General features: G+C 41.8%; 1 protein-coding gene across 1 annotated transcript in view; it reads left to right on the forward strand.

The window, feature by feature from the left end:
* Nucleotides 1–7,362: 7,362 nt before the first annotated feature.
* The window catches only part of CFAP299 (cilia and flagella associated protein 299), a 620,116-nt gene continuing 600,571 nt past the window's right edge, over nt 7,363–26,907 (forward strand). Inside the window, exon 1 of the mRNA XM_089675483.1 lies at nt 7,363–7,499. Coding sequence (XP_089531609.1) covers nt 7,389–7,499 — 111 coding nt within the window. The 5' untranslated portion in view covers nt 7,363–7,388. The remainder of the gene's footprint in view (nt 7,500–26,907) is intronic.

The raw sequence follows: 26,907 nt of genomic DNA on the forward strand, positions 1-26,907 counted from the left end.
GGTTGCGGGCCATAACAGAGAGCTGAACACCTCTGCCTTAAATTAACTTTAAAATACAGCTATACTCTAACTTAGTGTTCTCCAAACTGTGGCCCGTGGGATGGATGTGGACCTTTGCTTATCTTTATCCAACCCTTGGGACACTATTCCTCTCACTGACCGTAATGATGACCAACAATGGGGCATAATTCGTCCTACTAGCAATGATGGGGCATTACTCTTCCCACTGACAGCAACAATAGGCCATTTTTTCTTCCACTGGCAGAAATGATTATTATTATTATTATACAGGATTTATATAGCGCCAACAGTTTGCTCAGCACTTTACATTATAATGGGAGACAATACAGTAGCAATAGAGTTCAATACAAAATGATGGGGCACTATTCCTTCCATTGACACCAGTATTGGGTATTGTTCCTCCCACTCACTGACACCAGCGATGGGGCACTATTCATTAATACCAATGACTACTGACCACAGGCACTGTGCAACTCACATTGACCACTAACCCTGAGACACTGTTGTGATGCTGGGGCATTTTGTTACCCCCACTGGCCAAGGTCTGGCACACCTAAAGGACAGTAAACTGGCCCTTTGCTTGGAAAGTTTGGAGACCCCTGATCTAACTGAATGGCATTATTTTTGCTAAAGTACTATGTATCATTAACAATTACCATTTTCTAAAATTTTTATGAATATTACTTATTTCACATTTTTACCCTGGTTGCATATTAGGTATGCTGATTCTCTGTAGCCTTCATTCACACTTGATGTTTTGATAATGCTGGTAACGTTAGCTGTGTAAAACCACGTTAAAAACTTGACTTTTTCACCTTTTTTTTAGTGCTTTTGCATTAGCTTTTAGCAGCGTTTTCCCGCTTTTGCATTTTTAGCATTTTTTAACCATAAAAAAATTTTTGGGGTTAAAAAAAATGTCCAAAAATGCTGGTTTGCGGCATTTTACCGTGTTTTGCTGCATTTTTCAGTGTTAGAGCATTTTTACAGCTAAAAAAACTCCTCTAGAAACCCACTAATTCTGGGGGTTTTTCCAGCCAAAAAATGTTGATTACAGTCTATGTGTGCATGGACACATAGGATAACATTTACTGTTACTGGTGGGTTTACTGGCTGTAGGAAAAAACGTCAAAAGCCAAAAACAGCAGCTGTAAAAACATCAAGTGTGCATAACGACTAGTGTTCCCTGTCTGTATGCATGTGCTTCTGAAACTGCTGTATATCTTTTCTGGGTAGGTCTTCTGATGGTCACAAGAGTGGCCATGCCTGTGCAATATGCATCATCATGGATGCTTGTTGCTAATATCAGCTGGTTAACCACCTCCCGCCTGCCAGATAGTAATATGATGGACGCAAGGTGGTTCTCTTGTTCTGGGAGGACGTCATATGACGTCAGTGTGCCCTGATGATCAGTGTAGCCCCAGCAGTACCACCTGTCAGTGTCCATCAGTGTCTTGTGCCAGTGCTCATCAGTGCCTCGTGCCAGTGCCCATCAGTGCCACATCAATGCCACATATCAGTGCCTACCTGTGCACATCAATGCCACATATCAGTGCCCATCTGAGCTGCCTTTTGGTGTCACCCATCAGTGCCAGTCAGTGCCACCTATCAATGCCAATCAGTGCCACCTATCAGTGCAGTCAATCAGTGCCAGTCAGTGCCGCCTATCAGTGCCAGTCAGTGCCGCCTATCAGTGCCGCCTATCAGTGCCTGTCAGTGCCGCCTATCAGTGATGCCTATCAGTGCCATGTATCAGTGCCATGTATCAGTGCTGCCTTTCAGTGCATTATATCAGTGCCATGTATCAGTGCTGCCTTTCAGTGCCCATCAATGATGCCTGTCAATACCCATCAGTGCCACCTACCAGTGTCTCCTCATCAGTGCCACCTATCAGTGTCCATCAGTGCAGCCTATAAGTGCCCATCACTGCAGCCTCATTAGCGCACATCAGTGAAGGAGAAAAATCACTTATTTACAAAATTTTATAACAAAAACTAAGAAAAAAGTTTTTTTTTTTTTTAATTTTCAGTGGTTTTTGGTTTGTTTAAGAAAAAATAAAAAACCCAGAGTTGATTAAATACCACCAAAATAAAGCTCTATCTGTCACAAAAAAATGATAAAAATGTCATATGGGTACAGTGTTGCATGACTGCACAATTGTCATTCAAAGTGTGACAGCGCTGAAAGCTGGAAATTGGCCTGGGCAGGAAGGGGGTATAAGCGCCCTGTAGGCAAGTGGTTAAAGTGAAACACCCAGCAAAACTTACAGGCGGCACCACCTGTCAAACCCACTCATTGAAGTCAATAGGACTGCACTGCAAATGCAATCAAACCACTTGGCTAATAGTTGCAGTTTAGTATGCCCTGTTCTGCTATAAAAAAAATAGGAATAAAACAGGCAAAAAAATAATGAGCATTCAGGAGGTGGCAGTATCAATTCCTGAACACCTGCAAACCTAATTACAGCTGCCTCTAAGAGCCAGTTCACACCAGTACATGGTATGGGAAAACGCGCTGCACTTGCTATCTGTGGCGGGTGTCAGTGTTAACTTAATAACACCTCAAACACAGGTCACATACGCAGTGCATTTGCCTGGTACTATTGTGATCCGGCTCCTGTGCATTTTATGATGTAGTGCATGCACTACTTTTGATGCGAGATTTCAGCCCATTCAAATGAATGGGCTAAAATCGTACTATACCGGATCCAGGGGCGGACTGACAACTCATGGGGCCCCCGGGCAATAGGGGATCATGGGGCCCCTGTGTCCTTGCCCAAATTTAAAACAGCCTATGAAAAAGGTACCAGGGGCATCTCATGGGGCCCCCTACTAACCCTGGGCCCTCGGGCAGTGCCCGAGTTTCCAAATGGTCAGTCCGCCCCTGTCTGGATCACATGTGAATCGCACAGAAACACACAGCACGTTCCTGTGCAATACATGGTGTGAATCGTCCCTGAAAATAAATTCATATAAGGCCGCTTTTCATGGGTTTGCTTAACATGGCCATCCATGACCGCCCTTAGTGTATTATCTTTTCGGGTCTAGTGTTCTTATTCTAATTTCTATTTTGTATAATAGAGAATGGCACTCACCAGTAATGTGTGTAAAAAAAAAAGAAACACGGTTGCATGTAACTTGCTACTTTGCAATGATCAGCAATCTTCTGACAATTGCTTAACCCACATCTGTACTTAGCCTGCAATCCAGTACCTGCAAATGGTACCTGCAGGAGTATGGGAGAGAAAGTACTGATGTGACAAGCAACTAAAGTCTTATCTGTGTATCCCCCCCCCCCCAACAAGAGAGTATAATCTGTCTGTCTAACTTTAAAGCAGAACTCCAGTAAAAAAATGTATTTTCTCATGCAGCGGGGCTGTGCCCACACTGCATGGGTTAAGCGCTCATTTTGTCTAGGGGCTCAGGGATAAACTGTACTCACCCTGTCCTCTGATCTTCTGGAAAACTGTGCTCCCCCACATCCAGCAATGGACTGTTCCTGCCATCCTCATGTCAGGAGCGGTCTATGGGCGTAATGATGTCAGGAACAGCCAATTCTCAAGACTGCTAGAGTTGCGGGGGGGGGGGGGGGACCAGTCTTCAGTGTATTAGGTAACTATGTCTTTACTTTCAGAGCTCCTAGACAAAAATTAGTATTTAACCCGCACAGCCCTGCTGCATGGGAAAATACATTTTTTTTATTGGATTTCTTCTTTAAAGGCAGGACGGGATGATGCAACCTCTGGGGGTTTTCAGGTCAGGCTTCATGAGGTACTTAGATGGGCTACGCCTATAGCAAGGGCATTATTCATCTTTTGTCAAAGCTGTAAAGTTTGTGTTTTCAGCTACAGGTGCCTCTTACCTGCAAAGGCAGTTTTTTGATAAAGGTGAGCTATGTCTTGAAGTCCCCGTTTATGCAGGTGGTTGGAGAGTAGTTAAAAAAGGTAGTTGAACTGTGGATCTACAACAAAAGCATCCCTAGGGTTGGTGTCACCCAGTGCGGTAACACATGATGACACCCCCTCCGACGATCCCCGCAGAATAGATCGGATCTGCGGATTGAGCATAATGGATCAGACTCCGATCCATTATGCTCCCCAATCTGCAGATCTGATCCATCCTGCGGGGATCATCGGCTTTCTTTACAACTTACCTTTTTGTGGAGCGGGCCGGTGTCACCCCGTATAGGTTGCATGCCGACGATCCCTGCAGGATGGATCGGATCAGCGGATTGGGGAGCATAATGGATTGGAGTCATCCTGCAGGGATCGTCGGCTTGCATTACAACTTACCTTTTCATGGAGCGGGTCCGGTGTCACCCCGTGTGGTAGGTGTCACCCAGTGTGGCACGCATCCCCCACACCTGCCTTGGGACGCCACTGATCTACCACCCCCTGACCACCAGAGAACATGCAGTTGTTCAGGGCTGTACACTTGCCATGCACGCAATAAGTTGTTTCACAACCATGACACAAATTGTACCCCTATTGCTTTCGGCAGGCAGTACCAAAGGCGACCCATTTAGATGAATGCGACCATGCCGCAACCATGAAACAAAGTCTTGGCTTATGGTTGTGGTGCAGTATTTATATATAAATACCTATCTGGCTATTTTAAAAATGGCATTCAAAAGGTAGGATTATAACCTCCTAAATGTCAGGCATCATGGATTGCTTTTTAGAAGGCTGGTTTGTGAATGAATAAACTCCATGGCAGACGGCTTGTAGTTCTCAGTGGACTACAACTGCTCTGATCAGTACACTTGTAGTCCATTGAAACTTTCTCCAGCTCTCTAACTGAAAACCAGAACAGAGGTCAGAAAGCTGGAAAGACATAGTGCAGGATCCTGATATTGCACCATCCATCCACTGATCATGGGTTTTTTTATGCTCCTGTGTAAAAAAATAACAAATGTATATTTTGTTACATGCAAAAATATGTGCATCTATTATTTTTTACTTATGACCCCTTTCACGTGGAGTGGATTCTGATTTGATCAGCAGAGGATCTGTCTGCTGATCCCCTGCTGATCTGAGCTGAGCGGGAGGATGACAGGTCCATGTCCACTCAGTTTATGCAGAGTGGACATGGACAGAGCCTGCTTTGCTCTGTGGGCTGCCGGGTGTAAACAGATTCCATGGTCCTTTTACACCTGACTGCCCTTGCATCTGATCTGCCTAGATGGAGGGGGACAGATCCCCTTCCATCTTCTCATAGAGGAACGGATCGGAAGTAGTCCATTTACACCTGTCGGGTCATAGAGGTGAATGTAAGGTCTGATCAGTTCTGCCTCAAAAAATGACAGGTGGACCTGACTGGACCCTTCATGTGAAAGGGATCTAAAGGTTAACTTATCCTTTCAAATCCAGCAGTACCTGAACTATGTTTACTTGTGCATAAATAACTTCAGTACACAAAATTCTTGTTTATTACAGGTACTTTTATAGTACCATCAATGTATGCAGCACTTTACATATATATTGTACTTTCCCATCAGTCCCTAACCCTCAAGGGGCATGCAGTTTAAGGTCCCTAACTCACATTCATACATACACATGCTAGGGCCATTGTAGAGTAAATTAACCTACCAGCATGTCTTTGGAGTGTAGGAGGAAACCAGAGTACCCAGAGAAAACCCACACAGGCACAGGGAGAACATGCAAACTGCAGGCAGGTAGTGCTGTGATTGGGATTTGAACTGAGGACTCTAGTTTTGCCAGGTGGTAGTGCTAACCATTTAGCCACTGGGCTGCCCTAGATCATGTGACCATAGAGCCCATTTACACCAGACTACCCTCAGATCCGATCCACCTAGATGGAGGAGGACAGATCCTATTCCATTTTCCGGTAGCAGACCAGATCGGAGGTAGGCAGGTGTAAACGGACACAAGTCTGTTTACACCTGCCGCTCTATAGGAGTGAAAGTAGGGTCTTCCTGAAAAACTGGACATGACCGAACCCTACATGTGAAAGGGTGCTTCTGATCATTTAAAATCCAGCAGTACCTGCACTATGTTTACTTGTGCATAAATAATTTCAGTACACACATGTGATCATGGAGTCCGTTTACATTCTTCCCAACTTGAGATGGGAATGAGGGGCACCTATTAGCAAAGGTAAGTAGGCTTAGGACACACCCCCTGCTACGCCCCCTTAACCACTTCAAGTCCGGACACTTTCACCCCCTTCCTGTCCAGGCCAATTTTCCGCTTTCAGTGCTATCACACTTTGAATGACAATTGCGCGGTCATGCAACACTGTACCCATATGAATTTTTTGCATTTTTTTGAGACAGATAAAGCTGTTTGACCCCCCTCCCCCCGCGGAGAGAGCCTAACACCAACCAACACCACCCCCCCCACCCGAGAGAGCCTTCCACTACCACCACCCTCCATACACTGGCTGCCTCCACCAGTGAGAGAGAAAGACACTCACATTCACAGCTCCAGACATCCCCTGGAATGAGAGTCAGGCTCTGCATACACCGTCAAGCAGCCTGCAGCCTCTCTCGGATCCCTCCTGGCCCCCATGCTGTGTATGTCCCTTCTTCTGTCCTTTCTTCCGGTAAGTAGTGCTGCTCCCACTGAAAAATGCCACCCTATGGGTGGCAAAGTGGCTTAGTGGTTAGCACGTCTGCCTTGCAGTAAATGGGTCATGGGTTTGATTCCCAACCATGGCGCCTCCTGCATGGAGTTTGCATGCTCTCCCTGTGCTTGCATGGGTTTCCTCCGGGTGCTCCGGTTTCCTCCCACACTCCAAAAAACATGCTGGTAGGTTAATTGGATCCTGTCTAAATTGGCCCTAATATGTGTATGTATGAATGTGAGTTAGGGACCTTAGATTGTACACCCCTTGAGGGTTAGGTACTGATGTGAATGTTCAATATATATATGTAAAGTGCTGCATAAACTGACAGCGCTATATAAGTACCTATAATAAATAAGCGCAAATGCCTTGTGGTAAATACACCCCTGGCCCAGGGGTCCCATGAGTTGTCAGTCCGCCCCTGGGTCCATGTGAAGAGTTTATCTCATGTAAAGCCTGCTCTCCTTGCAATGACTAAGTATGCTTACTAGTGCTGTCACCTGGATACTGGTCAGATGTATTAGTATCAGGTACGAGTAGTCATACGTAGTCAGTTCTGTCTTCAGGTGAGATGACTAACATGGACACAATGCATTCTGCATACAGAAGAATCACTGATCGCAAGCTGTCAATAGGTGGCGCGCGCTCTGTTCTAGCTGTCAAATGTTTGCCTGTTGTAGCCGGCTGCGCTCTCATTGGCTGCTGGCCCCGTATGTTTCCGCCTCCAGCGGTTTGCTCCGCCCCCCTCTCGGTTGCTAAGGACGCGATAAAGTAGAATAGAGCGCAATGGAGGACGATGACAGCGTCGCTGCTCTGGACGGGATCATCACCCAGTTCAACACCTATGAGGACTTTCTGGATTCACAGATCACATCACTGGACCTCTACTACCTGGAGGTAAACGGCTCCATCTGTGTCCTTTACAGGAGAAGGGATAGTAATATACAAAACAGGGCAGGCTTGGTGTGACCGAAGTTTGCCTTTCTTATGTCACCTAGCTTTTCCTGGAAACACGTGATCAAAGTTCACAGTCATTATATTCCACTGAGATATCAGTTTATGTTAATGCAGGCCGATTTTTCGAAGGATAAACAAAAATATCGGTTGTTTGTTCGGCCAACGTTACCACCGAGTAAAAAAATCAGCTGAGTAAATCATAAAGTTCACCCCATAACTTCTGTCCCTTGCAGGTCACTGCTCATGCGCCGATTTTTTATCGTTAAAACGATCGGCCGATTTTGCCATCATTGCCGGGAAAATAGGCCGATCGTCCAAATCGGCCGCAAATTTTCCAACAAGACCGATAATCTCAGAGTGCAAAAAATCTGAAAAATGGCCAACCAATTAACCCACTAATAGTGCAAAAATCGGCCGATTTTTTTTTTCCGCCCGATTTTCAAACTGTTTATGGCCGGCATTAGTCCTCATCAGGAGGACCATTTGGAAACTCGGGGACTGCCTGAGGGCCGGGGGTCAGTAGGGGGCCCCATGAGATGCCCCTGGTACCTTTTTCATAGGCTTTTTGGAGTTTGGGCAAGGACACAGGGGCCCCATGATCCCCTATTGCCCGGGGGCCCCATGAGTTGTCAGTCCGCCCCTGGTCCTCATGCACACTGGACATTTTTACAGCTGCTGTTTTTGGCTTTCTTTTCTACAGCCAGCATGTTATCCTATGTGCCCATGCACACATAGACTGTAATCAACGTTTTTTGGCTGGGACATTTTTTGACTGGAAAAAACCCCCCCAGAACTAGTGGGTCTCTAGAGGAGTTTTTTAGCTCTAAAAATGATCTAACACTGAAAACCTCAGCAAAACATGGTAAAAGGCCACAAACCAGCATTTTTGGACTTTTTTTTGACCTCCCAAAAATAATTTTTTGGTTAAAAAATGCTAAAAACGCAAAAGCGGGAAAACGCTGCTAAAAGCTAATGCAAAAGCACTAAAAAAGCTGAAAAACTCATGTTTTTAATTTGGTTTTACACAGCTAACGTTACCAGCGTTATCAAAACGTCCAGTGTGCTTGAGGGCTACAGAGAAAACGCTCTAACGCTTAAAAACACAGCAAAATGCGGTAAAACGCAGTAAACCACCTGTCCTCATGCACACTGAACTTTTTGATAATGCTGGTAATTTTAGGTGTGTAAAGTCACATTAAAAAATTTGAGTTTTCAGAATTTTTTAGCGTTTAGCGGTAAGTTGCCACATTCAGCATCGTTTTTCCGCATTTGCATTTTTTTGGGTCAAAAAAGTCCATAAACGCCAGTTTGTGGCATTTTACTACATTTTAACGTATTTTGCCACGTTTTTTCAGTGTTAGAGCGTTTTTATAGCTAAAAAACTCCTCTAGAAGCCCACTAGTTCTGGATTTTTTTTTCAGCCAAAAAAACACCCCTGTCAAAAAATGCTGCTTACAGTCTATGTGTGCGTGGACACATAGGATAACATGCTGGGGGGTTTACTGGCTGTAGAAAAAGATGTCAAAAGCCAAAAACAGCAGCTGTAAAAACATCAAGTGCGCATGAGGACTAACGCTGAAAAACGCAGCAAAATTCTGCTAACCGTTTTTTGGACTTTTTTGACCCCCCTTTTGGTAAAAAAAACGCTAAAACCTGAAAATGTGGGAAAACGCCACTAAACGCGTCAAGACGCCGCTAAACGCTAATGCAACAATGCTAAAAAAAAGCTGAAACACTCACATTTTTAGGCACTTCAAGTCCGGACACTTTCACCCCCTTCCTGTCCAGGCCAATTTTCAGCTTTCAGTTCTATCGCCCTTTGAATGACAATTGCGCGGTCATGCAACACTGTACCCATATGAATTTTTTTGAGACAGATAAAACTTTATTTTGGTGGTATTTATTCACCACTGGGATTTTTTTATTTTTTTGCTATATAAATGAAAAAGTCCTCAAATTTTGAAAAAAAGTGTTTTTCTTATAAAATTTTGCAAATAAATAATCTTTCTTCATAAATCTTGGCCACAATGTATTCAGCTATCTTTTTAGTAAAAAAAATAAAAAAATAACCCAAATTAGTTTATAAGCAAAAATTATAATTTTTCAAAATTTTTTTTACATTTTTATTTTATTTATTTATTTAAGATACTTATATAGTGCCGTCAAATTTACGCAGCGCTTTACATATATATTGTACATTCACATCAGTCCCTAACCCTCAAGGGGTGTACAATCTAAGGTCCCTAACTCACATTCATACATACACATACTAGGGACAATTTAAACAGGATCCAATTACCCTACCAGCATGTCTTTGGAGTGTAGGAGGAAACCGGAGTAGCCGGAGGAAACCCACACAGGCACAGGGAAAACATGCAAACTCCAGGCAGGTGGTGCCGTGGTTGGAATTTGAACCAACAACCCTAGTACTGCCAGGTGGAAGTGCTAACCATTTAGTCACTGTTTTTTATTTATTTTTTTATATTGTTATGTTTTTTTTAACATACTGTCACCCTAGTAGTACAGTGTCAGCCTTTGAAAATTACTGTGAGAGCTGTGATTGGTCACAGCTTGTCATACGGTACAAGGCTGTTGTGAATAGCTTTGTACCATGTGACCTCTGTGATCATTCACAGATTTCACTAGTAGTAAGCAATGATGTCACCAGTGACATCATTTATGTACATCGTTTATGTACATGGGCCGGACGGGAAGTGGCTAACGTGACTTTACACAGCTAACATTACCAGCGTTATCAAAACGTCCAGTGTGCATGGAGCCCAAAGGAAAACTGTTATTTATATATTCCTCGATAGCCATAACGGATATAAAGCCACTTTGTGTGCACCAAATGCCTTTGCAAACAGAGCTATTACTAAGTAAAAGTAGCAATGACATCATCGTCACTGTGCTGTACATAGGGCTGTGGGAGGGGCCCAGCAGACCCCCACCTACTACAGGCTGCCTGCTGGCTGGGTTGAAGATAGGGGTCACTGCTGGCTGGGCAGAGGACAGGGGTCACTGTTGGCAAGGCAGAGGACAGGGGCACAGCTCCTTTCCCCATCCCTGCACTGCACACAGCCTGGGCACAGGCATGAGAGCTTCTCCTCCCCACACAACACATACCTGAGATCAGCATAGTGTCAGTCAAGGACAGTATAGTGTCAGGCTAGGGCAGTATACAGTAGTGTCAAACTAGAGTGGTAAACTATCAGATTAGGGCAGTATAGTGGCAGGTTAGGGCAGTATAATGGCAGGCTATGGTGGTAAAGTATCAGATTAGGGTGGTATAGTGTCAGATTAGAGCAGTACAATGGCAGGTTAGGGCTGTATAGTGGCAGGCTAGGGTGGTAAAGTATCAGATTAGGGTGGCATAGTGTCAGATTAGGACAGTATAATGGCAGGTTAGGGTGGTAAAGTATCAGATTAGGGTGGTATAGTGTCAGATTAGGGCAGTACATTCGCAGGTTAGGGCAGTATAGTGGCAGGCTAGGGTGGTAAAGTATCAGATTAGGGTAGTATAGTGGCAGGCTAGGGTTGTATAGTGGCAGGTTAGGGTTGGCATTTGGGGGCACAATTAAAATCTGTAGGGGGGGGGGCATAGCCCACCCCAGCACCCCCCTAGATCCAGCCATGCTCTCACAGTTCAGTTTTAACCATTTCAGTCCCAGAGCCTTTTTTTCATTTTCTGCGTGAAAGATTAGGCATGAAGATTAGTTAAAGCCCTTGAACAGTATACATATTCTGAAGGCACAAACCCTGGAGAATAAAATGGTGGTAGTTGCAGTTCATTTTAGTTCACACTATTACAAGGTATGACCTAATTTTTTGGTAAAAACACAAAAGAGGTTGTGCTGAGCAAATAGATACCCAACCTGTCAAGCATTAAAATTGTGTCTGCCAATGAAACAGTGGCAATTTTCAGTGCACAAAACTGCCCATAGGTGACAATTTAACTGCTTCCCGCCTGGCCAATGCATATAAATAGCCAGACAGGACAAGCATCGATCTGGGGGGATGTACCCATGCACCTCCTGTGTGCCCCGGGGGGTGCACATTGGCATAGTCACATGACCAGTGGACACAGCAGATCACCGATCCAAGTACCAAGGTGTGGTGCTCTGCCTTGGTACCATATGATTGCTAAGACCAATTACAACTATCCCATGCCTAGTAGTAAAGATGGCTGCCATTCATGCAGCCATTTAGAACTACCGTGAGCTCTGTGATTGGTACCAGTAATCACATGATAGAGGGCCAAGCATCACCTCCCTGTACCATGTGAAATGCTGTACCCAATCACAGTTTACCACAGTGTTCTCAATGGAACTGTCAAAAGTGATTGCTTATACAACCATACAACCACCATGGATATATAAGTAATCATAGTGCAAAAAAAAAAATAATTCTTTAGAGTAGTGCAGTATTACTGCCTGCCACCTGTACTGATCCTGGTCTGTTTATTCACCACTTTTCTGCCTGTTGACTGGACCGAACCTTTGCCTGCTTGCTGACCATGTCTCTGCCTATGGCCTGAACTGACCCATCTGTACATCCTACTGTGCAGTTGTTCCTGTGAAGCACCAGTCCCAGCCATCCCCTACGAACAATTGCACTCCTGGAACCACAGCGACTCTTTTGTTTTTCCTTTCTTCAGCCTCCTGTATTTCCTGGTCAGTGAACATGACATTCCAGGGGGTAGCCATGTACCAGTAGGCTAGGCTTGCTTGACTGGAACTGGAACTGCTATAGGTGATGCTACAGTAATCAGTATTCCCTGACCACTCATATAGAGGTGACCTTTGCAGTATATTGGTTTTGATACAATTGGTGGATTTGTTTGATACAGAAGATACAATGTCCGGTATATAGTAAGCCCAGACAGTGAAAAAGTTTCACATATGTGGTATCACCATACTTAGAAGGAGTAGCAGAATGTGTTCTGAAGTCTAATTCTAAGTTTTCCTATGCCGTGTGTGAGAAATATCTTATGAAATTGACAACTTTGTTTACAAAAAAGTAATTTTCATTTTCTTTCAGCATTTTCCAAAAACTTGTGGCAAAAACTTATGTTTTCAAAAAAGACTCACCTCTTTAAAAATACATTGGGGGTTTGCTTTTCAAAATGTGCTCATTTTGTGAGTGTTTCTACTGTCCTGGTGCTCTACAACCTCCCAAAGTGTAGGTAGTCAGGAAATGAGATGCATAATTTATCCCCCTAGAAAGACCGAAGGTGCTCCTTTGATTTTGGGCCCCTCTATATGGCTAGGCTGTGAAAAAGTCTCACACATGTGGTATCGCCATACTCGGGAAGAGTAGCAGAATGTGTTTTGGGGTGTAATACTAAGCATACCTATGCTGTGTGTTAGAAATATTTTATTAATTGACAACTTTGTGTAAAAAAAATAAATGTTCATTTTCTTTCCTGAATTTAAAAAAAAAACTTTTGGAAAAAAATAACATTTTCAAAAGACTCCATATGCCTTGCAGAAAATACCTTGGAATTTTCTTTCCAAAATGGGGTCATTTTGTAGGTGTTTCTAGCTCTACAACCTCCAAAAATGTGATAGATAGTCAGGAAATTAGATGCGTAATTTATCTCCCTAGAATGCCTGAAGGTGCTCCTTGAATTGTGGGCCCCTCTATGTAAAGTTGTTAAAAAAAACTTGTTAAAATGACAACGATGTGAAAAAAAATGTAATTTCTAAATTTAAAAAAAAATTGTCACAAAATAATTACCACTTCAAAAAAACTCACCATCCTTCTTACTAAATACCTTGGACTGTCTGCTTTCCAAAAAGGGGTCATTTGGGTATCACTTCTAGTGTCCTGGCATTTTAGGGTCTCATGAATTGAGATAAACCATCAGTAAATCATGATTGATCAATTTTCAATTATACTGTACAGTATATGCTATAGTTTGTACACTCTATAACTTTCAAACAGACTAAATAATATATATTGATTTGAGTTATTTTTACTGAAGAAATGTAGCAGAATACACTTTAGCATAAATTTATGAAGAAAGATTATTTTCAAAATTTTATAACAGAAACTAATAAAAACAGGTTGTGAGCCAGTCAATAGATAGTAAATTGTTCAAACATTTTAGGGACAAGCATGGATCTATCCTCAGACTAAAAAACAAACAATAAAAACAAACTAGAAAAGCTACAATTTCTGGGGAAATTGTGTGAAGTGTTCTTGCCTCCACCTGTAGTCTACAACTGGAGTGGGCGGAGTAACTGGGTGGAGTGGCTGCTTTATATTGTGAGAATCACAAGACCCAGACCTACATTTTGATGCATAGTATGTCTCTGAAATATTAAAAATGAAGGCACAGTCGCAGTTTAGAAATTGCCCTTCAAATTTGAGGTGGCTAGAGTACAGTTTCAATGAATGTCAATGGGCGGCGTGAATTGCAAACAAATGGTCATATTGTGAAAACTATCAGGACTATGGCTTACCTGTGGACATTTTTAGTGGCAGCAGGGATAGCTGAACGTTTTGATATAAGATTTGTGTAGGTGGCTTGAAAATGAGGGAGTGATGGCAGTTTATAATTCATTTCCTGATTTTTCAGCTCCCACTCTAGCTTTTGTCAGCTCCCACTCTAGTTTTGAACATTCCGCCATTCATTCCTATGGGACCAATTTCACCTCAAAAACGCCAATATTTCGTGAACCATTCGGCGAAACGTTCCACAAAGTAATAGCACACCAATCGGGAACAATCCACACGTTTCGGTATATTACTGTCTATGTAGTGTAAAAACTGTGGGAGGAGTTAGGGTGGTAAATTTGGCTATAATAATAAGAATATATATGTGAGATAACAGTAAGTGGTCTTGCCATGCAAGAACACTTAATTAGTACAAAATAAGGCTTCAGATAGCCTGATTATCATAATTAGCATAACTAGCATAATTGGTAAAAGAGAATGCTTTACTATTGTTCTACATAACTGGCATAGTTGTTACAAGTAGATGCTTGGTTTTTATTCTCCAACACGTTTTGCAGGACACAGCCCGCTTCTTCAGGGATAAAAAGTATACTCTGAAATTATACAAAATAGACCAAAAAATTGAAAATACCATATTGAAGTCATAATAATGAATTACCCAAAATGACATCAAAGACTTCGCAGGAGGCCAGTGGAAGAGAGCATGAGCATACAGTCCAAACCACAATAAGAGGAATCTGCCAATTAACCCCTTCACGCCGGCGCCTGCCGGTCCTTTAAGGGTTTCAGAAGTCGGGAGGCGGGGGCTGGGTTTAGGGTCATGTGACCACTGTGACATGCTGTCATGGCGGTCACATGATCGGGAAAGGTCCCAATCAAAAGAGGAGATCGGGACCTTTCCGTGAGTACCGGACATGTGTGTTGGGAGCTTGCTGGGAGCACGCAGGGCGCATATGTTCTTTTTTAACCACTGGCCTACTGGGCACTTATACCCCCTTCCTGCCCAGGCCAATTTTCAGTGTTCAGTGCTGTCGCACTTTGAATGACAATTGCTCGGTCCTGCAACACTGTACCCATATGAAATTTTTATAATTTTTTGAGACAGATAGAGCTTTATTTTGGTGGTATTTAATCACCACTGGATTTTTAATTTTTTGCTAAAGAAAAACAAAAACAACTGAAAGTTTTGAAAAAAAAAGGTTTTTCTTAGTTTTTGTTTTAAAATTTTGTAAAAAAGTGATTTTTCTCCTTCACTGATATGTGCTAATGAGGCTGCAATGATGGGCACTGATAGGCTGCACTGATGGGCACTGATAGGTGGCACTGATGTGGAGGCACCGGTAGGTGGCACTGATGGGCATTGACAGGCATCACTGATGGGCACTGAAAGGCAGCACTCATATATGGTACTGATAGGCGGCACTGATAGGTGGCACTGATAGGCGGTACTGACTGGCACTGATAGGCAGCACTGACGGGCATGGTTAGGTGGCACTGATAGGCAGCACTGACGGGCACTGATAGGCGGCACTGATGCACACTGATAGTCGGCACAGACTGGCACTGATAAGTGGCACAGACTGGCACTGATAGGTGGCACTGATTGGCAGCACTGATAGGTGGCTCTGACTGGCATTGATAGGTGGCTCTGACTGGCACAGATAGGTGACACTGAAAGGCAGCTCAGATGGGCATTGATATGTGGCATTGATGTGGCACTGATGGGCACTGGCAGGTGGCACTGATGGACACTGACAGGTGGCACTGCTGGGGCTACACTGATCATCAGGGCACACTGATCATCAGTGCCCTGATGATCAGTGTACATACATATCCCCTCCGAGGAATGCCGATTACCGGCTCTCCTCTCCTCTCGAGTTGTCAGTGTGACAGCTCATGAGGAGAGAAATGCCGATAACCGGCATTTCCCTATTTACATGAGATCAGCTGTGCTTGGTGTGACACTGGTCTCTGTGCTGATCAGTCACTCTGAAGCCCACACCTGTGTTTTCTCTCTCTGAATGGAGGAGAGAGATACATTGTATCTCCTCTCCTTGCAGAGAAAAAAAAACAATAGTGAGTAAAAAAAAAAAATAATAATAAAAAAAAAAGCTAGATCAAAGTTTGATCTAGGTCATTACCAGGGTTAGTATTTGAATCAAGGTCAGGACCAGTATTTTTGTAGGTGGGATTGAATTTTATTTTTTTAAATTAGTATCAGTGTCAGTGTTGGTGTGTTTTAGGTAGGAAAAAAATGTGCACTATTGTTTCTGGGCTGTACTACGGGTACAAAGGAGAATTTATTTTGGGTTGTTCTTTGGTGGTAGATTATGGTTGGAGCAAGAAATAAATATCTGCATTTAAAAAAAAATTGTTTTTTTTTTACTATTTTGGGCCAGTTTTACTTTGATAATAATAAAAAAAAAATCAGTGGATATCCATTACCATTTACCACCAAATGAAAGCCCAATTTGTCCTTAAAAAAAAAAAAAAAAAAAAAAGGAATAATCTACCTGTAGTTGTGATGATATGTATGACTTTAACTGAGACATTAACATTTGTTTTACCCTTAGGCACAAAAAGTTAAAGGCTCAGTTTAAAAACAAACAAACATGACATACTTACCTTTCTCTGTACAGTGGTTTTGTACAGAGCAGCCCCGATTGTCCTCTTCTCAGGTCCCCCACTGGTGCTCCTGGCCCCTCCCTGCTATGTGTCCCCATAGCAAGCCTTGATATGTGGGCATCCATGCTTTCTTGCTCTATAAGACACACAGAGTGGCTCAGTCCCACCCCTCTCTGTCGTCACTGGATGTGATTGACAACAGTGGAGCCAATGGTTCCCACTGCTGTGTCTCAGCCAATGACGAGAGAGAGAGACCCAGGAGATCCGCTGCTCTGGTGCACACCACTGGATTGAACTGGGGCTCAAGTCAGCATCTGGACTGTAGGGGGAGGTGCGCATAGAATGCATGAATGTACAAACACCTTCAGCCTTTACAACCACTTTAACTATTCCTCTAGTTCCCCACACCAATCCCTAGTTGTCCCAGTGCCTATTTTACTTTATTTTTTTTCCTGACATACCTTAGTATTACATCACTACCATAATTCAATATAGTAAAGACATGTTGCTAACTAGCGTCTAAACTATGACCGCATAAAGAGATCACCACGAACATGTCAGCCATTGTTAACATATCTTGAGGCAAAAACAAGAATGTAACATTTTAGTTTACCAATCCTTGGATGTGGTGGATTCATACGTTTTATTTTTTCTGACTTTTTTCTCTTTATTTTCATTTGGGGATCCTGCCAGTAACACACTTTCCGTCTAAAGATGGAACATTCATTTGAAAATGTTTCATTTTAGGAGTGTTAGTTCAATTTTCTAGTTGTTGGTGGGGGTCAAATCAATGTTCGTGTTTGGCCAGAGTGATGAGAAATTTTGAAGGAGCAGCATGGAATCTTTTTTTTGATCAAATTTCTAACAATGTATGTGGTTTACGTTTGGGAAATTAAATTAATTGCAAATTTGCATGTTAAAAGCAAACAGAATTTTGAAGTAATTTCAAATGACATTTGTCCAGTCATCAAATGTACAAAGACTTTTCGCACAAATGATCAACTGAATATTTGTATGAAAATATAGATTGTAAGTTCTAAAGAGCAGGGCCCTCTGATTACTGCTGTAATAAATTGTATTGTAATGGTACTGTCTATCATTATGTTGCAAATCGCTGTGTAAACTGTTGGCACTATATAAATCCTGTATAATAATAATAATAATTTATGGCCGGTTTTCGGGTGACTTTACCTTCTGGTTCACTGTATCTATGGAGGAGCAGCATAGCCACCCTTGGGCATCAGCCCACCTATAGGGAAGGTAAGTTTAGATAGATTAGCAGATTTAGACAGACTTTACATAAACGACTAACCAATTAAACCTAACTCCAGCTAACACTTTTTTAGCAGTTACATTTTTTTTTTTCCTTTTGGGATAAAGGTTTTAAATAAATTAGTAAAATCTGACCTTTGAAAGCACCCTTGACATTGTTAAAAGGTTTGTTTCATCTTCCTAACTGCCAATTTGGATGCCTGGTATGATACAGTCATGTCCATAAATATTGGGACATTGACACAATTCTAACATTTTTGGCTCTATACACCACCACAATGGATTTGAAATGAAACGAACAAGATGTGCTTTAACTGCAGACTGTCAGCTTTAATTTGAGGGTATTTACATCCAAATCAGGTGAACGGTGTAGGAATTACAACAGTTTGCATATGTGCCTCCCACTTGTTAAAAAGTAATGGGACAGAATAATAATCATACATCAAACTTTCACTTTTTAATACTTGGTTGCAAATCCTTTGCAGTCAATTACAGCCTAAAGTCTGGAACGCATAGACATCACCAGACGCATCATCAGCAGTTCCTTTCCTTCTCCATACTCTTCTCTTCCCATCACTCTGGTACAAGTTGATCTTGGTCTCATCTGTCCATAGGATGTTGTTCCAGAACTGTGAAGGCTTTTTTAAATGTCGTTTGGCAAACTCTAATCTGGCCTTCCTGTATTTGAGGCTCACCAATGGTTTCCATCTTGTGGTGAACCCTCTGTATTCACTCTGGTGAAGTCTTCTCTTGATTGTTGACTTTGACACACATACACCTACCTCCTGGAGAGTGTTCTTGATCTGGCCAACTGTTGTGAAGGGTGTTTTCCTTACCAGGGAAAGAATTCTTCGCTCATCCACCACAGTTGTTTTCCGTGGTCTTCCGGGTCTTTTGGTGTTGCAGAGCTCACTGGTGCGTTCTTTCTTTTTAAGAATGTTCCAAACAGTTGTTTTGGCCACGCCTAATGTTTTTGCTATCTCTCTGATGGGTTTGTTTTGTTTTTTCAGCCTAATGATGGCTTGCTTCACTGATAGTGACAGCTCTTTGGATCTCATCTTGAGAGTTGATAGCAACAGATTCCAAATGCAAATAGCACACTTGAAATGAACTCTGGACCTTTTATCTGCTCATTGTAATTGGGATAATGAGGGAATAACACACACCTGGCCATGGAACAGCTGAGAAGCCAATTGTCCCATTACTTTTGGTCCCTTAACAAGTGGGAGGCACATATGCAAACTGTTGTAATTCCTACACCGTTGACCTGATTTGGATGTAAATACCCTCAAATTAAAGCTGACAGTCTGCAGTTAAAGCACATCTTGTTCATTTCATTTCAAATCCATTGTGGTGGTGTATAGAGCCAAAAATGTTAGAATTGTGTCCATGTCCCAACATTTATGGACCTGACTGTATATTATTATTATTATTATTATTATACAGTATTTCTAAAGCGCCAATAGTTCGCTCAGCGCTGTACATTACAATGGGGGACAGAACAATAACAATACAATACAATGCAAAACATGTATATAAAGTTAAAAAACAGCAGGTTTACTGGCAGGATCAATAGGCAATCAATCTATATTACAGGGAGGACTTATTCTTAATTTTTCTCATAGCTTCATTTTCAGTTATTATTGTTTATCCTGTATTTCTATGTACCAAGCAGTTCTCTTCTCTATGACAATGTTCTTTCCTGTCCAAATGCTAGATAACATTTAATAAACTCTGTTTCCTCTTGTACCAAATTGTATTATAACTGTAATGTCTGCCTTCATTTTTAAAGCGCTGCACAAACTATTGGCTCTATATAAATCCTGCATAATAATAATAATAATAATTATAACATATTTCCCACAAAAAGTAATGTTGTAGGACATAACTGATTGAAAACACTAGATGGCGGTATCTGTCCATTTAAAAAATACATTTTCTATACACTGCAAGCTTTTGCGCACAGCTGATTACTATTTCTTAGTATAATGCACGTTCAGCTACTATTAGTACATGTAAACGTACTTATAATAAAATAAAATATAATATACTTACATATATTATTTTATATATTATATGGATGACCGCTCTGGGTTTCAGTAAAATCAATTTTGTTATAATAAATATATGAACAAAAAATATTTGAAGGATGGTCAAAAACATACTTTAAAACTACAGCTATCATATGACAGAATAAAGAACTGTGAGGGCTCATTTACATTTCTCTGATGCAGTGCATTGTGGCATGTTTGTATAGACACTTGAGCTCTGGAAGGCTTTACCCCCTTCATGACCAGCCCATTTTTTGCTTTTTGGCAAGGCGCTACTTTAACTGGCAGTTGCGCAGTCATGCAACATTATACCCATAAGGAATATATATCATTTTTTTTCACACAAATAGAGCATTGTTTTGGTTGTATTTGATCACCACTGGATTTTTTTTTTTTTGTTATATACATAAACGAAAAATGATAGAAAATGAAAGAAAAACATTCTGTTTTAAAATATATCCAATAAAGTCAAATTTCTGTATAAATTTAGGCCAAAATGTATTCTGCTACGTGTTTGGTAAAGAAAAAAAAAATCATGATAAGGGTATATTACTTGGTTTGTGTGAAAGTTATATCATCTACATACTATTATATATATTTTTGAAAATTGATCAGTTATTATGTACTGATGGCCTATCTCATTTCTTGAGGCCCATAAAATGCCAGGACAGTACAAATATCCCCCAAATGACCACTTTTTGGAAAGTAGACAGTCTGAGGTATTTAATAGGAGGAATGGCAAGTTTTTAGAAGTTATATATTTTTGTAGCAATTGTTTTGAAAATGAAGAAATTCAAGAAAGAAGTTTTTTTCCTTTTTACATACTGTCACCAGTGCCATACAGTGTCATCAGACTGGTGTGGTGGTGATCAGGGATACTGACGCATGACAGTATTTAAAAAAAAAAAAAGAATACTGTAGTTTTTATTCAATTTTTAAACCTTTTTTTTTTTTGCATCCATGGTGTACTGTACTACTCTAGAAGGGGAATGGTGACCTGCTATTGCTTTTACAGTGATGATCATTGTATAAGCAGTAGCTTTAGTTGTAAATTATGGGTTGCCCATTCATAAACAGCTTGCCTATTGTTGTGATCTGTGATTGGTTACAGCTAATCACATGGTACAGGTAGCCAGGTACCATGTGATTGCTGTGGGCCAATCACAGATCACAAGAGTAAGAAAGCTGTTCATGAATGGAAAGCCATTCATTACAGGTTGTTTACACTGTTATTATGTGATCTTCATGACCAATCCTAGCAATCACATGATACCTGATTACTGGCAACAGTAATCTGCTGTGTCTGGCTGAGGGGGCACGCTAAACTGGAGGAGGCACAATCATGTTTATATAAGTGGCTGAGTCTGCACATGCCACCCGCCACAGTAAATGTTCTGTAGCGGGGCGGTGGGTGGGTGCCATTCTTTTTTAGTAGAATCCAACACACTAAGGCAATGCAGCTTCAGTGCACATGCTTGCAGCACAGCATAACACCATTAAAATGCACTGCTCTACACTATGGTGTACTGCTTTAGAAATATGCTGTCAGTTTTTTGTCCATTTTATTGCATTGCCAGCCCATTCAAAATTAATGGGCTCTGAGGTATCAATGCCATCTTTGTACGTCCGAGTAAATACAAAGATGCCTATTTATGAACTGATAAGACTTACTCTCTTCAACACTGAGCCTCAAATATTAAGAAATTATAAGTGTTAAAGCTAGTATATAGCAGTAACAAGTTAAATTTTGTCTTACCAGCATTCAGTAGGCTTTAAAAAGTTGGGTTTTGTCCCATCAAAACATTGGTCATGCATTACATTCAACTTGTTTCTCAATACTCTTAGTCCTGTAAGTGCCGTGCCTCTCTACATCTATTGTTTGGGTTACCTGCTATAGGCCCTCTGTTTCCTCTTGTACCAAATTGTATTGTAACTGTAATGTCTACCTTCATTTTGTAAAGCGCTGCGGAAACTGTTGGTGCTAAATAAATCCTGTATAATAATAATAAAATAATAATGCTGAGTGCACCTAGGCTCCAAACTTGACCAGGTGCGTGAGTGCCACCATTGCTTTGTCCCTATAAAGAATCCATAGGATAGAATACATTCCATGAATATACTTCAAGTTTTTAGGTTCCTTTGCTCATATAAAATATGGCATCAGAAGTAGTTCTATTATAGCTCTTTGGTTGCCATTCATCATTATCAGACTTTTTTCTGTAATTTCTACATCACATTTTAGTCTCTGAAAAAATTATATGGTATGTGGTCACCTCCTATACTAGACTAATGGCTACCCATTTTAACAAAAAATATTTCTGAATAGACTGGCCCTATAAAACTCTCAGGAACTTTCCATTTTCGGGTCTCTCATATTTAGTTTGCCAGCATGCCCCCACATGGAAATTTTGGTTCCTGTCTCTTTCTTCCTCACCAATCATCACTTTTTATTTATAAGGAGTTCTCTCATGTTGCTTCTCTTCTCTGGAACTCTTTTCCACAATACATCATGCATTTACTGAGCTTCCAAAGATGCACTTTTGAATATAGCAGATATGAGTTTGCAAACAGTATATCATAAACACATATTTCGTCATGATTACAGCTAAGTATATATTGCATGCATTCTACTTTAGGCACTCTACTGTATAACTGTGTCATACAGCTTTGGGAACCAGTATTCATGCATGGCTTGGCTTCTGCTGACACCTGTTCTAATATTATCAGTAGCTTCCATAGGTACAATAATGCTGTGTAGTGGTAGTGCAGTGGGGTTTGTAATGTAGATCAGATCCAGTCTCATACACACTCTGTAGTTCTATAGTGGTATTTCTCTATACCTCTGTCGTCAGTGTTGTCAGATCACTCACTTTTAAGGTATGAATAGCTTGTATTTTTAATTTCTTATGCTGGCCATACATGGATCAAAAATTGTCTGGTTCAGAATTTCGATCCATGTATGGGCTAGCTGGTTGTATATAAGTCGATCTATTGATCAACTTGAGTACAACCAGCCTGTAAGTTTTTTCGTGAACGATCAGTGCCGGCAACACTGATCATTGTTTTCTGCTGGCATGGAAGTCTCTCTGCTGTCAGAATACAATACGTCAGCGGGAGTAATTTCCCCATCCTCATCGAATTTGTGGATGGGGGGGATCAGTTCATTTGTTTTTTAAATTGATAATGTATGTCTTAGTAACTTCACATATTCAGAAGTAAAGGACCAGATATACACCTTACACAACATTCTAAGTGTGAGATTTAGAATACAATGCAAAGGATGCATCAGTCAGTGACTTGTGTGACGGGCACGGCGTCAGACCCCAGACCTTCTCACCAAACACGTGACCAAAGGACTAGCCAATCTAAAACCACAATGTCACGTGCGTAACAATGCCACACCCAGCTGCACCCTGCACAATGATTTTCCAGCTAATTGGACCACAATTGATGTACCTGCAGCCTGGGAGCGTTTGTTACTGGGTCAGGTTAATTACGCAATTAACCCTTCATACTGCCACCACCTCCTTTTTATACAGAGAAAGAGGAAACTCAGCAATACACTAGGATGATTGGTTAACCGTCAGTATCCCGCTATCTCTACAGACCGGTTATACAGAGGGTTAAATACTCATAGTAGCGCTCTTCAGTGGCAGGGATTCGTAAGTTACATTCAGGAGCTATAGAAACAGTTCAACACTTTTAGAATGTAAGATTTATTACCAAAAGGTTAAAACGGTGCAGTAAAAATATTTACAGAAAGAAGATGTAACCAATATATATATAAATATACAGAGCACAACAGCACAGCAAACAGATAGCAGAAAGAAGTTTAGGTAAATAAGTACTTGCCAAATAAATGCCTGGAGTTAAGCAGTTTCAAGTCTGATGAGCTAAAAAGGGATTTCTGGTCTCGCATTTGGTTTCGTTGTTGCAGCAAGATTCTCCTTTGCTTTCTGTCCGATAGATGTTATATCGCAGACGGTCCTCACTTCTCTGACTACACACAAAACATAACAGCTTCTTTTTCTACACAAAATCAACTGGTATCTTCACTACCTTATTTGGCAAGAGGATTGTTTAAACAGCTAAACTGAACGCATTCCTGAGGGAGGGGGTGGAATGAGGGGATACAGAAGACTTCTTAATAAAGTGAGAGCCTGTGCCTGGCTCTTGTATGCACGATACTACACCTTCCCCCCCCCATCAGGTGATGGCATATGAGTTTAAGAGCAATACCAAAATGTAGAAGTTTGGGGTAAAATGGAGAACCGCACCTCTCCCTGTGAGCATGATTCTGACAACTTGCATACCGATGTCTTTTTGATGAGGGTAAGCGTGGACAAAATCTAAAAAATTATCTCTTCATTGTTCATTGAGGGGCACAGCACTTGTAGATAATCCATAGACAAGTGGGTTATACTGCCATCTAAGCCTTGGTTCACACCTATGTGTTTTTTTTTGTGCATTTTGCATTTTTCAGAAACAGACTACAGTCCATTTAACATACACTATATTGCCAAAACTATTTGGAATGTCTGCCTTTACATGCACATGAACTTTAATGGCATCCCAGTCTTAGTCTGAAGGGTTCAATATTGAGTTGGTCCACCCTTTGCAACTATAACAGCTTCGGCTCTTCCTGGAAGGCTGTCCACAAGGTTTAGGAGTGTGTCTGAGAATGTTTGACCATTCTTCCAGAAGTGCATTTGTGTGTTCAGGCACTAATGTCGGACAAGAAGGCCTGGCCTGGCAGTCTCCACTCCAATTCATCCCAAAGGTGTTCTGTCAGGTTGAGGTCAGGTTGAGGCAGGCCAGTCAAGATCCTCCAGCCTAAACTCACTCATCCATGTCATTATGGATCTTACTTTGTGTACTGGTGCACAGTCATGTTGAAACAGCCATCCCTAAACTGTTCCCACAAAGTTGGATCACTGGATCTAAGGGACCAAGCCCAACCTCTGAAAAACTACCCCACACCATAATCCCCCCTCCACCAAACTATACACTTGGCACAATGCAGTCAGGCAAGTAAAATTCTCCTGGCAACCGTTAAACCCAGACCCGTCCATAGGTTTGCCAGACAGAGAAGTGTGATTCTTCACTCCAGAGAACACATCTCCACTACTCTAGAGTGCTTTACACCACTGCATCTGACCCTTGCATTGCACTTGGTGATGTAAGGCTTTAATGCAGCTGCTCAGCTATGGAAACCCATTCCATGAAGCTCTCTAGTTTGGAGTTTCGTGGCTGAGTTTCTATTGTTCCCAGTTGCTTCCAGTTTGTTATAATACCACTAACAACTGACTGAGGAATATTTAGTAGCAAGGAAATTTCACAGATGGACTTATTGCACTGGTGGCAACCTATTACGGTACCACGCTTGAATTCACTGAGCTCTTGAGAGGGGCCCATTCTTTCACAAATGTTTGTAGAAGCAGTCTGCATGCCTTGGTGCTTGATTTTATACACCTGAGGCTATGGAGGTGATTGGAACACCTGAATCCAATGATTTGCAGGGGGTGTCCCAATACTTTTGGCAATATTTATTTTATTTATTTATTTATTTGAGGTACTTAAATAGCGCTGCCAATTTATGCATCACTTTACATATATATTGTACATTCACATTAATCCCTAACCTTCAAGGGCTATACAATCTTAAGGTCCCCAAACTCACATTCATACATACACATACTAGGGCCACTTTAGACAGCAAGCAATTAACCTACCAGCATGTCTTTGGAGTGTGGGAGGAATCCGGATATAGTGTAGTTTCCTATTAACCGCCTCCTGCTCACCATATAAAGCAATGATGGGACGGCAGCAGTTCTCTTGTTCTGGTATGACATCATATGATGTCCTCCCACTCTAACTGCGCATGTGCACCTTCGGGGGGCTTGCGGCATGGCTATCAGTGGTGTGCTGTGTCCCTGGGACACAACAGATCACCAATCACTTGTAAAGAGACAATAATGTCGGCTCTGTCATGTGATCAGCTGTGTCCAATCACAGCTGATCACATGTAAATAGGAAATGCCGGCTATCGGCAGTCCTCTCCTCCCGCTGACAGCTTGTGAGGAGAGGAGATCTGGTAACTGACATTCCTCAGAGGAGACATCTACACTGATCATCAGGGCACCTGTCAGTGCCCATCAGTGCCACCTGTAAGAGCCATCAATGCCACATACCAGTGCCCATCAGTGCACATCAATGCCACATATCAGTGCCCATCAGAGCTGTCTTTCAGTTCCGTCTATCAGTACCAGTCAGTGCCACCTATTAGTGCCAAATCAGTGTTGCCTATCAGTGCCGCCAATCAGTGCCACCTATCAGTGCTAGTCAGTGCCGCCTATCAGTGCCACCCATCAGTGCCACATATCAGTGCCCGGTAGTGCCGCCTAACAGTTCCAATCAGTGCCGCCTAACAGTTCCAATCAGTGCCCTTATCAGTGCCAGTTAGTGTCACCTATCAGTGCCCATCAGTGCCATATATGAGTGCTGCCTTTCAGGGCCCATCAGTGATGCATGTCCATGCCCATCAGTGCCACCTATCATTGCCTCCTCATCAGTGCTGCTTATGAGTGCCCATCACTGCAGCCTCAGCGCACATCAGCGAAGGAGAAAAATTACTTATTTACAAAAAATTTTAACAGAAACTAGGAAAAACATTTTTTTCCCAAATGTTCCATCTTTTTAGTTTATTTAGCAAAAAATAAAAACTTTTGTTTATATAAAAATAAAAATTCTGTTTGGCTGCATTGTTGCACGACCGCACAATTGTCATTCAAAGTGCGACAGCGCTGAAAGCTGAATATGGGCCTGGACAGGAAGGGGGTAAAAGTGCTCAGTAGGCAAGTGGTTAACCTCTCTGGCGGTATTCCCGAGTGTAGCTCGGGATAAAGTTTCAGTACCACAAGCGGTAACTCCGAGCTACA

Source organism: Staurois parvus, unplaced genomic scaffold (assembly GCF_062004578.1).
Source record: "Staurois parvus isolate SC_StPar_1 unplaced genomic scaffold, SC_StPar_1.0 ptg000013l, whole genome shotgun sequence".
Lineage (NCBI taxonomy): Eukaryota > Metazoa > Chordata > Amphibia > Anura > Ranidae > Staurois > Staurois parvus.